This window comes from Tamandua tetradactyla, chromosome 2 (genome assembly GCF_023851605.1).
Source record: "Tamandua tetradactyla isolate mTamTet1 chromosome 2, mTamTet1.pri, whole genome shotgun sequence".
Classification (NCBI taxonomy): Eukaryota; Metazoa; Chordata; class Mammalia; order Pilosa; family Myrmecophagidae; genus Tamandua; species Tamandua tetradactyla.
In genome coordinates, this window is record NC_135328.1 from 35,008,039 (window position 1) to 35,025,712 (window position 17,674).

Sequence of the window (17,674 nt, forward strand, 5' to 3'; positions counted from 1 at the left end):
TCCAGAGCCACCACTGAATCTAGGGAGTGAGAGAGAATATCTATTCTAATGTAGTATTGTTTTAGCTGCAGAGTAGGTAGTTCAAGCCAGAGCTCTCCAGCAAGCCCAGCAGCTGAAGCAGATGAGAGTGGAGCTGCCCTGTGAGGCACAGGGGGCTTCCCTAGCTCCCGCTTTGCCCTGCATTGTAAACCTCAGTTCATGGTGCACCATGGTCACTGACTCTGCAAGGCCCCTCTCTTTTATTATTACAAAGTTTTTTTTTCCACTGACATCCCGAATCCTATCTCTTTACCCGCCACCATCTACTCTTCCAATCCGTTTTTCAAATGTTGGTTTAGATATTTGTATGCCCTTGAAAATATATTAATTTAGTTTAGTTTCGTCTTTTTTGTGTGTTTCTCTTTACATGTACCATCTGTTTCCAAAATAGTTTGGAAACCACTGATGGAGCCCAATCCTGTTATTCTACCATGGTGATCTGGAGGCTCAGAGGGGAGAGGTGATTCTCCAGGACTGAGAAGCTGAGAGTGGCCTCAGACTTCCCTCTGGATCCTGGCTCTGTCCTGTCATGATAACTTCTGGGTCCCTAGTTCAAAGTTCTGCTTCTTTTGACAGCAGACCACACCCCAGTAAAGTCTTCCTGAGCTCGACTCATTCTTATGTCTCCATGTACAGCTCTGGTGAGCCAGGGAACAAAACACAGGAGCTTCATGATCCAGCAGCCTCTATGCAGTTTCCCTAAGACCAGGCACTCACTGGCAATTCAGGGATCTGACTTTAGTGAAAGGTCTGTTTCTTCTAAGCACAGAGCTAAAGAGACTGGTCACCAAGCCTATCACCCTGTGATGCACAGACAGTTATGCATAGATCCAGTATGCTTGTGGTCCAACTGGGGCCCTGGATCATGTAACAGCTTCTTTTCCTGGTTTTCAGCTGACAGATATGATCTCTGGCAGTGATTTTGAGGAATAACGACTCTGTATGCCCAACTAACAAATTATTCTTTAAAGCAAACACAAGTTAAGTATGTGTTAAGTGTCAGCTCCTTTACTGGTATTATCAATCCATAGATACCCTATTGGTTTAGGCATCAACCTATTTTACAGATGAGGAAACTGAGACTTAGAGAAGTAAAGTGACTTGCCCAAAGTTGTATGAGTCCTGTGGTTGATCAGGGATTTGAACTCAAGCATCTATGATGCCAAAACCATGTTTTTTTCTATGGCACCACACTGATTCTGTGTATAGAGTATGATATTCAAATGGGAGAGCTTCCAAGAGGGAGAGGAAATTGTAGTAATTCCTGGGTCTACGGGCAGATACCAGCTGTGATTCCAGACATAGCATCAGGTCCTACCAAGACTGACTGGTAGGACTACTGGCAAGTAACTTGGTGTAGTAAAAAACAGCTGAAATTTGGCCTCAGAGGAACTTGGATTCAAATGCTGTGTGATCTTGGGCAAGTCACTTACTCTCTCTGAATCACAGATCTACCATCTGCAAAAAGCTGATGCTAAGCCCTCCCTTGCAGGGCTATTGTGAGGAGCAGAGAGATTAGACACACACACTATCTGCAGATGTTAGTTGCTCATTAAATTATATATATTGATTATTATAAGGTGATAGTTTGAGAACTTTTTTTTTTACATGGGCAGGCACCGGGAATTGAACCCGGGTCTCCGGCATGGCAGGCGAGAACTCTGCCTGATGAGCCACCCTGGCCCGCCCAGTTCTCAAACTTTTATATGCATATGAAATACTTGGGAATGAAAATTGCTAGGCCGCATTTCCAGAGATTCTGATGAGCACATCTAGGGTGGGACCAGGCATCTCTGTAGTTCACAACTTTCCCCCAGTTATTCCCATTTTGAGAAATGTACTTCTAAGGAGCTACTGACCACAGAAAGTCTTTATTCCCAAGTCAAAAGGCACATTCTAGAACTATCCTGCCCCCCCCAGGCCAGCCGGTGGAAATCTTGGCGAAGGCAGCTGCAGAATTCACAGTTTGGGCCTGTGACCCACGATCTCGTCCCAGCCCTTCCGACAGGTCCGGATGATCCACTCGTGCTCATCATCATCTGCAACGAAAGGGGAAGAGCAGGTCATGCTTCATACTTGCTGGGGCCTTCCTTGCCTGGAGGTTTCCCCAGGTGGGGTGGGGGCGGGGCGGGGAGTGCCTCCAGGCTGGGATGTATTTCCAGTCTTCAGACAGGTGCTGATCTTGGTACCCAGTTCATGTAGTGCTACGTTGGGAAGGAACAAATCTTACACTAAAACCAAATCCCTTGGTTGCCAGTAAGTGCCTGGTCTTGGGGAAACTGAACATAGAGAGGTTTGTAATTTGTACTGTTGCTGATGGAGGGAAACATGAGATTCACTGGTCACCCTGAGCAGGATGTCCCTGACAGGCTGGCAGAGAGCAGCGCCAATCTCTGGCACTTGCCCAGCCTGACATCACACAAATGGTATCCTCAGTTTAGTCAGGTCCAAGACTTGCTGGGCAGTGCTAGGAGACAGAACCTTGAGATTTTTTTCCTTTCTGGGCTGTACATTCTTGACCCTTCAAAGAACCCGTGGTTCCCCCAGGGGACTGATACTGTCTGTTTACTCAGGTCCTTTTGGTGTGGAATGGAGAGGAGGAACATCAGGATCTGATGTTCCCTGAAGGCCCAAAACACATTTATCTCAGTTTACTCCTCATGACCACCTGAGAGGCAGCAATCAGTTCCACCATTTTACAAATGAAAAAGAGGCTCAGGGTGGTCAAGTCACTTGTCTACTGCCACAGGGTTAGTATGTGGGAGAGCCCACAGTTCAGACCTAGGATTGTCTGACCTCAGAGCCTGTGCTGCATTTCATACCTCAAATGCAGAAAGTTGAGTGAATCATACTCTGCAGTCCACAGCAACTAGTGTCATCTCTCTGTGCATTGATTTTTAAATTTTTCCAGTTTATCCCCCAAGCCCCTTCCCAGCCTCTCCCCACCCACCACAGGGGCTTACTCTAATGGTGGGATATATACCTTTAAAAATGCATGCAGTTATATAAAATATGAATAGTTGTTTTGTGTACAAATGTGTTTTTGATTTATATAAATGGCATTGTAATGTGAATCCTTGTGTCTTACTTTTTTCACTCAACACTGTTTTCAAAATCTCTTTCTATCCCTGCATGTATATCTAGTTCTTTGCTTCTTCCTGATGCCTAAGATTCCATGGGAGGCTTCTGTCACAATTTACTATCCATCCTCCCAATGGCAAGCACTTTGTCTGCCTCCAGGTCCCCACTACCAAGAACAATGCTGGGGCAAACATTCTTGTGCACATTCCTGCATGGATACGTGGAGAATTCCTCCAGGATTATATTCCAGGAGGAGGACTGCCGAGTCATATACACACTTCATTCACCACTGCTTTTCATTGCATTATGCTCCCTGCCTGACTGCCTGCTCTCCCTCCGTCCTCTTGTCCCTCTGTGCTGTGTCCTGGGGACACAAAGAGAACTAGCTCAAATGCCTGGCTTCAAGCAATTATATCTCAGGGCTATCGCTAAGGAGCTCTTCCTTCCTCTCCTTACCCTATGCCGTACCCAGGGCCTCCTGCCTAAGTGATGTGTCCCACATCCACCAAGGGTGACAAATGACAGAAGCTGGAGAACAAGGGGATTCCTGAGAGTTAGAAATGCAGAGCGCCAGCAGAAAGCCTGCCTTCTGAATCAGATCCCCCTACTCAGGGACTCCTCCCTCTTTTGTGAAAGGCTGGGTGTGGCTGGTGTTGGAGTCAGGATTGGTGAGATAGATGCACATGGATAACCCACTGTGTGATCCATGCTTTACAAATACCATTTCTTGTAGAATCAATGGGAGAGGCAGATTACTCACATTTGTTAGAAGGGACGAGCTATGTCCCATGTCTATGGCAGTAGAATTCAAATGAAGGCCCATCAGGCTCCATAACCTGACTCTTCCTACTCCAGGGCAGACATGACATGCCAAGAGCCACGGCTGCCCTACAGATCCAGGCCTCCCACCCTCTACTACTACACTGTATGTGACCTAAAGAAAACACCTTGCTGCCTGGCACACTCTGGCCTTTGAGGACTGCCCTAACCAGCCAGCGGATTTCAGTCCCATGGGGAGGCTGTGTGGGAAACCCTGTGTGGCTGTACAATCCTGGGGTGGGGAGGCCGGCCAGAGTGAAGAGCAGCAGTGATGTGTCAGCACACAAGGAGTTAAGCGCTGGTGAAGCCCACTTTTGCCACACTGTGAGCAGCCTGGTTGATAATTACAGTTCTGAAGTCTCCAGGCTATTCGAATCAGTGCAGCTGCAACCTCTTCAGTGGTAACCCCTGAAACCAGACAAACTGGGTTTATTGTGCTGAACCAGTCTTCAGGCCCCTCCCTGATTGTTACAAATTGACAGCAATGGACTTAACAGCCCTCTTCACTACCCCTTTCACTCTCTACCTGGCTGCACAGCCACCAATTTGAATCACAGATGCCTCCTCTCTCGGCAGCTGCTCATAACCCTCCCTCCACCTCCCCTGCGCGTCCCTGCGGCTCCCCTGGCCCTACCACGCCAGGGTGAGGCTGCCGAAGCACATTTCATCAATATTTAAAATGGAATTAAACCTGCAGCTTTGATTAATGCCTCGCAGATCCCGGGAGTTGTGATTACTATTTTGCAAATTGCGATTGTTGGAATATGTTAATATGATTGTCTGAGAACATCTTCACCTTCTGGGATAATTTTCCCCCTTTTTGGCAGGAAGGGAGGAGAAGAGGGGGAGGAGATAAGAAAAAAAAAACACCCCACAAACTCTTTAATCAATTGTAAATTATCACCCTTCTCAAAGTACTGGTGGTACAGAGAGGAAGGGGAAGATTTCTGGTTTGGTGCATTTATCTTTAAAAGTTTTTGGCCCCCTTTTGGCTTATGTAATTCCACTTCTGAGATACCATCCTAAAGGAATAATCCTAGAGAGGGGGGATTATTGTCTCAGAACCATTTAGGATCAAGAAAACTAAAAGTAACCTACATGACGAAAAACAAGGGAATGGTAATTTGTTGTATATTCATTCACTTAACAGATAATTTCTTAACACCAACTGTGTGCCAGGCATTGTGCTAGGTTCTTGGGAAGACCATGAACCACATTAGGGGATATTTAGCAGATACTGAAAATAATGATTATGAAGTCTGTATAGCAATGTAGGAGAAATATTTTTTAAATGGTAATAAGCAAAAAAAAAAAGTGTGGAGGGACAAGAAACAAAGTTACTTAGTATAGTTCATGTAAAAATTGTGCACAGAAGAAAAATGAAAGATGATACATTGAAACGTGAACCATGGTCACCTCTGAGCTGTGGGACTTTCTGCTTAAATTATTGACCTTTCTCCTATGCTCCTATTTAGCACCTTGGACATTTCATGCATTTTATTAATTGAAATAAAATATTTCTAGGTTCCTAGAAACACTGACAGCATTCTTGAACTTTACCATGGAAAAAGACCTTACATAAAAATATTGCCAAAAATGCATGAAAATTGGAGAATACTCGAATCTTCCATGCAGAAGAATTCCAAATAATTTATGTAGATAAATACACGCCTTCAAGGAGTTGGAGCATAACTTTCCACTTTGTAAGTTTGAAGATGCACATAGTGACTTCCTTCCAAAAAGTATAATGTGGAAAGAGAGAAGAGAAAAAAGAGTGCCCTTACACCAGAGAGGGCTGATGAACACTAGCTTAGCCAGGTGATCAAGGTCAATATCAACAGTGCAAGTCATATTAACAGTTCGTAGCCCTGATGTGATGTGATGAGAGTGACACTTCTGTGGTCTTCTTTCTAAAACCCATAACCCCAGTCTAATCATGAGAAAAATATCAGCCAAACCCTAATTGGGGATTTCTACAAAATACCTGACCTCAGAACTGTCAGTGAGAAGAATAAAAGTCTGAGAAACTGCCACAGCTGATACAAGCCTAAAGGGACATGGCAACTAAATGTATGGGGCAGGCCACAGTGGCTCAGCAGGCAAGAATGCTTGCCTGCCACGCCAGAGGACCCGGGTTTGATTCCCGGTGCCTGCCCATGTAAAAAAAAAAAAAATGTGATGTTGGATCCTGGAATGAAAAAGGACATTAGGGAAAGACTGAGGACATTTAAATAAAGTATGGACTTTAGTTAATTATGATGTGTCAACACTGGTTCATTAATTGTGACAAATATACTAATATAAGATGTTAATAATAAGGGAAACTGGGTAAGGGGTATATGGCAATTCTCTGTATTAAGTCTGCAATAATTCTATAAATCTAAATTGTTCTGAAATTAAAAATTTATTTTAAAAAATGCCTGGAAAAGACATTATTGGGACATGAAAAAAACTGGACTATAGACTGTAAGCTTTAAATCAATGTTAAATTGCGTGAACTTGATAACTGTACTTAAGGTGGTTCCCTAAGTGAATATCCTTGTTCTCATGAAATGCACATGAAAGTATTAAGTGTTCAAGGTATGATGTGTACAACCTACTCTCAAATACTTAGAAAATGACAGATAGATAATAGAAGAGGAGATAGAATGACAGTAAATATGGCAAAATGTTTAAAGTTGATGGATCTGGGGATCTAGATAGGAGTTATGTTGGAGTTCTTTGTATGGGTTTTGTATTATTTTTTAATTGTCCTGTAAGTTTGAAATTATTTCAAAATAAAAAGTAAAAAAAAAAAAAATGCATGAAAAGTCAATATGTCCCTGAAAGACAAGGTTATCATGTTCTCCAAGAGGAGTTGAGGTTTTCTTTACACCCTCCCAGCCTCCCCAAACCATTCACTCCTTTTTCTCTCTTATGACACCTTAGCATTTATCACAATTTATGAATTTATATTTATTTGCATAGTTTTTAACTTTTTGTTTTTTGCATAATATTTTGTAATGTCTTTCCACCCCACTAAACTGTAGGCTCCCTAATACAGGGACCATATCTGCTTTGTGGACCATTGGACCCAGCATACAGTAGGCACCCCATAAAGACTTTGTCAGATGAAGTCTGGGAAGCCCATTGTGATTTGTCTTCCACTATCATGATCAACAAACATTCCCTGAACATCTACTTCTTGCCATCCATGTCTCTACTCAAATGTTATCTCCTCAATGACCCCCAATCTAACTGCCTCCACTCCCAGTTTCTCTATCACTCTTCATTTTATTTTCTTAATAGCTTAACTACTTTCTGCAACTTTCTTATTTACATACTGCCTTAGATATTGTCTTTCCCCCTCCCTCCAGACCTATCTATAAGCTCCAATGAGACCAGGAGCCTCATCAGCTTGTTCACTGAGACGAGTGTCTGGCTCACAGTATGTGCTCAGTCAGTATCTGGTGAGTGAATGAATGAGTCCACAAGCCCAATTCTGTGCCCAGCCGTTTGTCCAGTACTGAAGGACAGAGGGGACTGAGACCCAGCTTTGAGCACTGCCTAAAGGCCTGACCAAGCACTTCAGTTTTAGGCCTGTCTGTCATTCGTGCAGATTTATTTTGGTTCTGAAACTGGAAATGCCCTTACTGCCTCCTGTATAATCCTCCTCAATGAATCTCACCAATCACTAGGAGAACTGGGCTCCTTAGAGTAAAGGAAAGGAACTTGTAGCAAGAGAAACCCCCAACCTGACCATGGAATACTGGGGTGAAAAGTTTTCCCTGAAAAGGCTCTCTATTCTTTAGCCTGGACTCCAAGGAGTGCCCACTCTCCAGGTTTGTTTCCATCCTCAGCTCACCTCACACTGTGAGGTGCAGCCACCCTGAGGTATTGCAGTTGCCCACATGCACGTGCTCTCTAGAGCCTCTGTGCCTCTGTATGCACCGTTCCTCTGAGGGGAACACCCTTCCCTTCAGGACCAGGTTCAGGACTTGACCAGCATTCAAGAGAGGCCCAGGATGCTTTCCAATTCTGTGACTTACTGTATATTTAGAAAAATGAAGAAAGACCTCAATGGGATTATAAAAATTGCAGTATATTTTAAACATTAACACTTGACAAATTATTGCTTTCAACACAAACAACCAAACATGTGTTATTCCAGTATTTCGTTCAAAAATGTGTAAATTCACAGTATGCTCAAGGTAATGTGGTCAGAAAATGGGATGTGAATTTAGAGCTGCCTAATGAACACAGTCTTCTTTCAGGCCTGTCCCGTCTTGAGAAAACATGCACAGCTCAAACTCGAAGCCTCTCACAAATGTGAGGTCTGAGCCCAGCAGCCCTCCTGGCCATCCTCCACACCCAGGGGTCCTGCCTCTAGGTCGGCTGCCCCTGAACCTGACTGAGGTTCACAGCCATGCTCACAGCCCCTGAGCTTCCTGCACTGTAAAGCTCGTCATGCTCGTCCCCACCAGCCTTGGGCAGCCATGTTCTAATCACTTCTGCTCTTCAGGGCTCAGCACAGATCTAACACTTCAAAGTTTTTAATAAGTATTTGGTGAATGCATGAAGAAAGAAATGTGAATTTGGGGACTTAAAAGGAGTCTCCAAATTCACATTTTACTCTGTGGGATTTGGACAAAGGGGGAACAATTTCTTCCCCGCCCTCGGTAAATGGAGCTCCTGAGAGGGCAAAGTAGACATGCCAAGTGCAAGTCCAAGGCCGCCGGCTGCTGTTTCCTTTTTGTCTCAAGGCCATAGATCAGGCATGGATTGGCTGGGTTATCTGGGGTCATACCTAGCATTAACCATACTCAAGAAGCTCAAAGCCCTGGCTAACCCAGGGCCTGCCTCACAGTGAGGCAGCTCACAGCTGTGCCTACACCGCCAAGTTGTGCCCAGGTCACTGAGGGTGTCATTAATGCAATTTGGGGGAAAAGGATTCTGAAAATCTCAGAAGAGTTGAAGGAAATTTAGTTCTTCAGAAGGTTAGCAGGGAGGCTGGGTGGTGTGTTGGTAAGAGCATGGGCTTGGGACTTTGCCACCACTATTTCTCAGACCCTGGGAAGGTGGCATCTCTGGGTCTTGTTTCCTCATCTACAAAGGTGTCTGCTTTGAAGGTTTGTTGTGGGGATCAAACTTGGAAAGTGGTTAGCACAGTGCTTGGTGCACAGGAAAATGCCCAAATGATGGTGGCAAAACAAACAAAAACAAAAGGAAAGCTAAAAGTTTTCTTTGCAAGGTGGGTCCTCAGGGTAGCACAATGTGGGCTGCTGGATAGAGTTTCGGAACCAGGCAGGCCTGGATACAATGCTGTGTCCTGCTGCCAGATCACTGGATGATTTTGGACAAGTCCCCTCCTCCTCTGACAGGGGCTCCTTGTCAGACCTCCTGCAGAGGGCAGAGTGAGGGCTGGCCAGGATGAGCAGCTCTTGGTAGGCACTCAGGAAGTGGGAGCAACTGTCATCACTGTGACTGGTCTTTAATTCCCAAACTGGATGCCTGCAGTGGAGCACCTTTCAGGGACTTGCTCAGAGCACTCCCTCTATCTCCCACTTTGGGACCTCTGGTTCCCTGCCAGGGTAGAAGGGAGACCAAGGGGTAGGAGGAGGTCTTTGCACAGGCTCAGCATCATGAGGATCAAGACCCATGGCTCAGCTAATGATTTTGTTCAAAGTGAGGCAGGCAGGTTGGGGCAGGTGAGCCCAGAGAGGGCAAACAGGCGGATTCAGTCATGGGGCGCCCACAAGCTGAGCTCTGCCATCCCTTGGCACACCTTTGGGCCAAGCACATCTGTTCTCACCGCAGCTATGCGGCTCCCACCCTGTGTAAACGGGGGTGCTGGGTGTGGGACTGGGAAAGGGAGGAGACCGAGATGAAACAGGGCGTCTAGCCTCGGGAGGGAGCCCCTAGGAGGTGTGTGTGGGAGGAATGTTACATTTTTCTGCCTCAGTTTGTTTCCTCTGTGAGTAAGGTGATTGTCTCCATTTTCAGATAAGGAAAAACAGGCTTATAGGGATGAAACAATCTTCCCCACTTCATTCTACCAGGGCAGAGAGGAAGGGTTGTGTTCTCAGGTACCACAGTCACACTCAGTGAGTGCGTGCATGGGCACAAACGTGTGTATCCTGTCTATCTGGGTGAATGTGTGTGAGAACCAAAGTCAGTGTGAGTGTGAATGGTGTGCAAACATGAATACTGTGTGCATGTGAGTATGCAAGTGGCAGTAACTGTGAGGGATGAAGATGAGAGATTGGGCATGGCGAGTGTGACGTGACAGCTCAGTGTGTGTGAGACACCGTGTGCCTGGAAGTGAGTGTGAGTGTGGCTGTGTTCAAGGTCAGCATGTGAAGGACCTGTGTGTGAACATGTGTGTGATTACAGGCAGAGTGAGGAGGCACTTCTAGGCAGTAGAGACAGCTGAGTGGTCACCTAATGCCAGGCTGACAGTGAGACAGTGAGCACAAGTGCTGGGCCAGGTTCGGTGGATGGAGACTTTTGTCATCAGGGGCTGCCCTCTTTGCTTGGGGCTCCTGGGTCATGGCCCATACTTAGCTCCTGTGGGAACCGTGGCTCCAGGCTGGGATGGAAGAGGCTTGGTGACCCAGGCTCCCATCCTGTGGGCAGGTGCCCATCCCACAGCCCTGCCACACCATCTGTGCAAGTGCAGGGCTGTGTGAGCAGCTGAGACAGGGCCAAGGTCCTGAGCAGAGCCAGCGCCCACAGTAAGAGCGGCAACACACGGGCGCCCCCCTCATAACTCTTGACAAGAAAGAAGCTTTGAACTTTGTTAGCAGTAGAGGTGGCCAGAGGCCAAGGACACAGCATTGCCAATATTGACTGAGGGGTCACCACCCAGGCAGAGCCTGCCACAGGGCAGGAGGGGAGGGCCTTGGAGCTGCTCTTGCTTTTCTCTGTAAAGAGAATCTTCAGGGCTGGGCCAGGGAGAATCAGGGGGTGAATTAAGCTATTCCCACTGGGTGTAAGGCCCTGCAGCCACAAGCTTTTCAAGGCCTATTAAAAATAAGAGATTCGAAAAGAGTGACCCACTCTAAAATATAAAAAAGGGAAACTGCAAAACTGAAATTAATGTTACAATTAATGCATTCATATTTAATTAATTATTAAATTTAGAAATCAGAACAATTTTACTACACTTAAAATCAATCTGGGGCCGTGCGATGTGGCTCAGTGGCAGAATTCTTGCCTGCCACGCCGGAGATCTGGGTTTGATTCCTGGTGCCTGCCCATGTTAAACAAAAAAATTAATTTGTAGGCTAGATTCCCACATTTTGCAAGAATTCTCCAGGGTGCACATGATTCTCAAGAAATCACAGCCAATTATTAAAGAATTGTAGTCAATTCTTTGCTTGCTTTACCAAGCAAAATTATAAAAACCCTTTCAAAGTCACAACAACAAAAAATTATATTTAGTGTGGGAATGTGGAAATTTTGTTTGAATATGTTTGAAATGACTGCGGTGGGGCCTCCAGGGCAGGGTGGAGGGCTGGGGCAGAGCAGGTCAGGGCAAAGCACAGGGCTATGTTGTATTAAGCAGCATTTCCATGTGCCAGGTGCCGTGCAGCATGCCTGATACCAGGTAGTCCTCAGAAACTACACAGTGTGCCTAGCTGGTGTTGTGTTGGGTGGGAATTTTAGGTGGTCTGTCAGTGGAGAAGCGGGAAAGCACCCATAGTCACAAAGACCCTGGGAAATCTCTTAGGAAGTTCATATCGTGAAGTGCCACAAGGCCAGCCTTCCAATATTGGTGGAACAGAGTTCTTCCTGCTCTTGAGGTCCAGATTCATAGCCTGTCTGTGTTTATGAGCCACACTGATTAAAAACTACCTATCCTTAAATACTAGAATCTTCCTCTTTGTTGCAAGATGCACACAAAACAGAGGCACACAGGAATGGAGACCAACTGATCACATCTCCCCACACTCACTTCAGGGAAGTGTGTGCTGAGTGGAGAGTGGATGCAAAACTACCTGCTCTGTTTAAGTTATTCTTCTTCTTGCTTCCTTACTCCCCACTTTCATTTTTCAAGCATTTATAATTGAATTTGCACTCACTAAACATGTTCATGATACTTAGCTCCTGTAACTGAGGTGGCTCAGAGAAGCAAGCGTTGAGGCCAAGGTCACTCCCATAGGCTTTTCTCTGAGCCTCTGCTCCTTTCTGCCTCTTCTCTCCAGCCACATGTGGAGGATGGACTGAAGGTGGGCAGGCCTGGCAGCTGAGAGCTCTGGCTTCCTTAGCAGATTGAGGGCTGAATTAAGACTGGGACAGTAGGGAGAGACAGGAGAGATGTAAAGGAGGAATCTGCAAGAGTTATGATAGACGACAGCTCATTTAATCCTCACAGCCATTTTGTGAGGTAGCTGTTATAGTCTGTGTTTCAAAAGGAAAGGCACTGAGGTTTAGATAGGTGAAGTCATCTCCCAAGCTCACTAGGTAGTGAATAGGCACAGGCTCACACCCTGAAGCCCTCAGCCACTACACTCTTCCTTGAAAAACCTTTCTACAACTGGAAGTTCTTTACTCCTGCCTGAAGGGTTGAAGCTAAACTCCCTAACATGGCTTCAAGGCTCTCTCCTGCCCATATTGGCCCCTTCTGTCTTGAATGTCCAGCTGAGACCCACCATTACTGAAGGTCAGAGCCAGGCCTGACGATCATTGCCTACGGGAGTCCTCCCTTGACTCCTTCCCTATCCTCTAACACACAGGGTTTGAGTACCTCCTGCTCTTCTACTCTCTGTGCCTTTGCTCATGCTGTTCCTTCCCTTCCATGCAGCAATCCACAGCTAGTTCTTTAAAGCCCAGTCAAACACCACCTTTTTCAGGACATAATTCTGAACATTTGGGACACATTTATGCTCTTCTTTGTGCTCCCCCAGTGCACAAAGAAGTCATGCAAAAAAAAACAAAACAAAATAAAAAACCTGTTGTTTTGGGAAAGAATCTCGTATTTGAAATTCCAAATGAAACATCAACACAAACGTAAGGAATATAGGATTTTGTTGGACTTCTTTCTATATACTTATTTAGTTTATGCTATTTTTATTCTGATCTACATTATAGGGGGTTGGAGGCACTCTGCAGTCTCTTGAGTACTTAGGATCCCTAAAGCGCCTAGGCTTCTGTCAGAGAACACCCATCCCAGGCTCTGTAAGTGTCTGTTCATGCCTCTGCTCTGCCCACCGCTTCCCTCCCCACACTGGTTTTGGAGGACAGGCACTGAGTCTGGTACCTGAGTGAAACCCTGGAAAAGTCTCTGTAGGGACTTAGCAAAAGGCCTGTGGCCTAGGGGATCTTAGGGCATGTGAGGCTCTAAGTGGATAAGAAATGATAAAGATGATGGGAACACATAGACAGAACGTCAGGGGTGTGGCAGAGAAATGAACTGCAGGCCTTCAGTCCAGTCTTTAAATTGGCATCCAAAGCAGGCGGGAAGAGGCCAGAGAGCAGGTTGCCAAGGCGACAGTGACCCCTCCCTTTGGGACATGGAGTTAAGGAGGCTTCTCCTTCTCAACTTTTTCTCCCGAGTGTAAAACAATAATTATGATCGCTAAGAGGCACTAAGCACTCCTCCTGGGCCAGGCACTGTGCTCTCTGTGTCCACCTGAATCATCTCAGTGTTTTCCACATCCCGTTGACAGAGGTAACTCTATTTTTCAGATGAGGAGACTGAAGCTCAGAGAGGTTAAGAGACAAGCTCCAAATCACGCAGCTGGTAAATGGCAGAGCTGGGATATAATCCCAGATTTGTTTCACTCTTAAAGCCCATGTTTGTAACTATGTCTGCCTCTCCTGGACCTAAAGTTGAACAGGGGTTTTATCCAGCTGCCTTGAGTTCCAGAGATTGGACTCAGACAGAGTTGACTGAGGAAGACTGGTGAGGCTCCTGTCCCGTGGACTCTGGGACTTCCATTAAAGGAGACATAACACATTATTATGGTGGTTGGCCGGGATTGACTCCAGCCATTAAAGGGGAAGCTGTCTCCTTTGGATGCCTCCAGGAGGCTACTACGGGGAGGGAAGGAAGTATTGTTACCAGAATCCAATGTACACAATGACTGGAAGGGGGAATTTCCAGGGTTTTTGGAATTGGGGTGAGAAGAGAGAATGGCAATGGGCAATTCCTGCAGGTCAGAGAGAGGCAGCAACATAGCACAGACTAGAGTAAAAGTCTTGACAGGGGCCTATGGATGGCTTCCAGGGGCCAATTCCGCCCTCTGTAGGCAAAATTCTGTTGGCAGGCGCATGTGAATTTTGGGGGGGAAAGGGGCCATAGCTTTGCCCAGATTCTCACAGAGGTTAATGACTCAGAAAAAGCTACAGTGTAGCTCATTGGTTGAGAGCATGGTCTGTGATTTCAGAGACCTGGATTCAAATCTGATTCCTCTTTTTACTAGCTGTGAGACTTTCAGCAAATTACTCTTTTTCGGAGTCTCAGTTTCCCCATCTGCCAAAGAGGGATAAAGCAATATGCCTCAAAGGACTGGGATATGGTAAGTTCCTGGCCCAGAGGAGGCATTCAATACTCATAAACTTCCTTTACCATCCTTTTGCTTAAAACAAATGCCCAAGTCTGGCTGGCAGGGATGTGCGATCTGTGCAAGCATTTTATTTGGCAGTTACAAGTGTGATATTATCCTTCCACAAAGCATTCATTATGGCCCCACTAACAATAAAGCAGATAAGGCAGGGATGCCCCTGCATGGCAGCCTCCAGGTGATTATAACATCTGGGTAAATTGCTTTTTGTCTGGCAGGAGAGATTGTGGGAGGGGGGCTGTGCAGGGGATTCACTTGGCGATTTTGCAGGAACCAGAAGGGAAGCACAGTGGAAAGGCAGTCTGGGTTTGTGGAAGTTGCCCAGGCTGGCAGCCAGGGAAACCTGGGTTCAGCCTGGCTCTTCCACTGTCAGGCTGTGTGGGATCAGGCACTGATTTGTCCTTTCTGGGTCTCAGGTTTCTCACCTTTTGTGGAAGGCAGTGACTTCAAGATTAGAGGAGTCTCGGTTTGTCAGTGTATTGAAAGACTCTTGTTCACTGGCTAATTTTTGAGCAGTAGATTGGGCAGAAAACATGTTGGGAAGAAGAACCACTGCTGCAATCATATATATACTCCTTAGGTGTACACTTTTTGTATCTCAGAGCTGCTAGGAACACCTTGGCTGTTACTTTTTCTCACTAATAAATTCCTATTTCTCATTCCGAACCAGCTCAAATGCCATTTCTGGCTTTGGAGTCAGTCAGACCTGGGTTCAAATTCCAGCTTTGCCACTTATTATCTGTGTGTTTTTGGGCAAAGGATTTCACCTTGCTGAGCCTCAGTTTCATCACCAGGGAATAAGAAAGATAACCATTTCACAGCGTTACTTGAAGGAACAGATGAAATAATATATGTAAAGTGTTTAGACCAGTGCCTAGAATATAGTAAGCATTCAGTAAATAGTAGTGTTTTTGTTTTCAAGCTGCTGGAATGCAATATACCAGGAATAGAATGGCCTTTAAAAAGGAATTTAACAAGTTACAAGTTTACAGTTCTAAGGAAGTAAAAGTGTCCAAATTAAGGCACCATAAGAGGTTACCTTCACTCAAGAAAGACCAGTGGGTCTGGAACACCTGTGTCAGCTGGGAAGTCACACGGCTGGATCTGCTGGTCCCTTGCTCCTGGGTTCTGTTGCTTTCAGCCTCTGTTCCTGTGGGGGTTCCTCACTTTGCTTCTGGGGATAGCTTTCGTCTCCTGGCTTCCCTTAGCTCTCTCCAGGTTCTGGCCTGCTTAATATCTCATAGTGTTGTCTACTGGGCTCCAAGCATCTCCAAATATCCATGTCTCTGTTCTCTAAATGTTGGCATTCGTGTGAGCTCTACTCTGAAGTTTCTATCGGCTCTGTCCGTCTTCAAAATGTTTCCTCTTTTAAAGGGTTCCAGTAAACTAATCAAGACCCACTTGGAACGGGTGGAGTCACATCTCCATCTAATCAAAAGTTCACACCCATAACTGGGCACACCACATCTCTGCGGAGATAATCTAATCAAAAGTTTCCACCTACAATATTGAATCAGGATTAAAAGAAATGGCTTCCCCCACAAGATTGGATCAGGATTAAAACATGGCTTTTCTGGGGTATATAATAGATTCAAACTGGCACAACTAGTTTATCAAACTGCCCTTTCATCTAAAATAGAGCATGGGTCGGTGCAATGGTGGCTCAGTGGCAGATTCTTGCCTGCCATGCCAGAGACCCGGATTTGATTCCTGGAGCCTGCCCATGCCAAAAAAAAAAATCCCCAAACCCAGAAATTAAATAGAGCATGGATACTTGTATCAATGGATTCATTTTGTCATTACTATCTTTAATGGCTCCCTTGTATTTATTGTAAAAATGTACCATGTTATTTAACCAGTTCCCTGTTGTTGGACATTTGGGATATTTCCAATTTTCAACTGTTGAAACAATGTCAGAGAAACTTTAGAAGTGTTCTAAAGGTATTCTAGTTTAGATATCCACTAGGCAGTTTAGATTAACCCTCTTCAAAAGTTGGTGGCAGCGGATGAACACCAACGCCTGGGAGCTCCTGTCTATGCTTCTTTTGACAGATGATTGTGGAACTGGCCTGGCAAAGTGCAAAGAGGAAAAGCTGAGGAGCCAGACAAGCCCAAGTGTGCATCTACGCTCCTGCCACTTATTGTCTAGGGAAATTTGTGGATATTCATTTACCTTCATGAACCTCAGTTTCCTCATTTGTCAAACAGGATCACAGGAGCACTTCCCTCACCCTTCGTACAGTGTCTTGTGCATGGCTCAAGAGTTAACTCTCACCATTACCCCCGCCACCACCATCATCATCCTGGTCCTCGTTCTGTTGAAGCCAGCCCCCATTTCCCAAAGACCCTGAATCACCCAAGTGAGGTCACTCTTTGAACTCCAATATATACCCCTTCTTCCCATTGTCCATTTAACTGAGTATACATTCAAATTATACTTGTAATCTTGATTTTAAATTCTGTCTGGAACCTACAGGTTCAAACACAAAGGGGCCCTCTCTGGAAATAATCACTGGTGTGTGATATTTTTAAGAAGCCGAAGCCATTGTTTCTGATTGAAGGAAAGTTGGTGCTATTTTGAAGAGCAGCACGATTAAGCGGTGGCGTTATCTCTTTAACCATTGGGAATTATATGCTGTTTGAAAGATTTTTTGAGCTCTAGGACATTTGCCAGATGTGCTTGATTCGACATTTCAGACAACAAAGGGGATAATGTTGGCGGGAATCTTGACGGCATTTCTGATGATCAGGATATTCTTTGAGGATGGTACTGAGACCTTTTGGGGAAGAATTTCAGCTTTTACATAAACTAATTTGGGATGCTCACTCTCTGTCTCCCACAAAGCAAATTTAGTTCATTGTTAGTTGTATATGTTAAAATGGTTACGAGGGTTTTTTTCTTTGAATATTAATAATGTGCTTTTCATCTGAGACACTCACATGGGGTATCATTAATTGGGGGGAGGGAGTAAGGATTAGTGGTACAGTTATTTTGCAAATGACTCTTACTAGTAACATTGAGGCAAGCATCAGCTACATGAAAGAGATACACGTACAAGCTGCTAACATGGCTCTGGCTTATCCTTTCTGAGAGGAATCAAAAGGATGTGCAGGAGGGGAAGGGCTACAGTTAATGTCCCCATTTCCCACCTTATTTAAGATAATTATCCCATATATCTTCAAATGCT

The 17,674-nt window shown here is 45.3% G+C and overlaps 1 protein-coding gene across 2 annotated transcripts in view; it reads right to left on the reverse strand.

Moving 5' to 3' along the window:
- Positions 1-1,891: 1,891 nt before the first annotated feature.
- The window catches only part of MORN5 (MORN repeat containing 5), a 38,358-nt gene continuing 22,575 nt past the window's right edge, over positions 1,892-17,674 (reverse strand). For both annotated transcript variants that reach the window (XM_077143027.1, XM_077143034.1), the window contains one exon: positions 1,892-2,078. In XM_077143027.1, the coding sequence (XP_076999142.1) occupies positions 1,999-2,078 (80 nt within the window). In that variant the 3' untranslated portion in view covers positions 1,892-1,998. The remainder of the gene's footprint in view (positions 2,079-17,674) is intronic.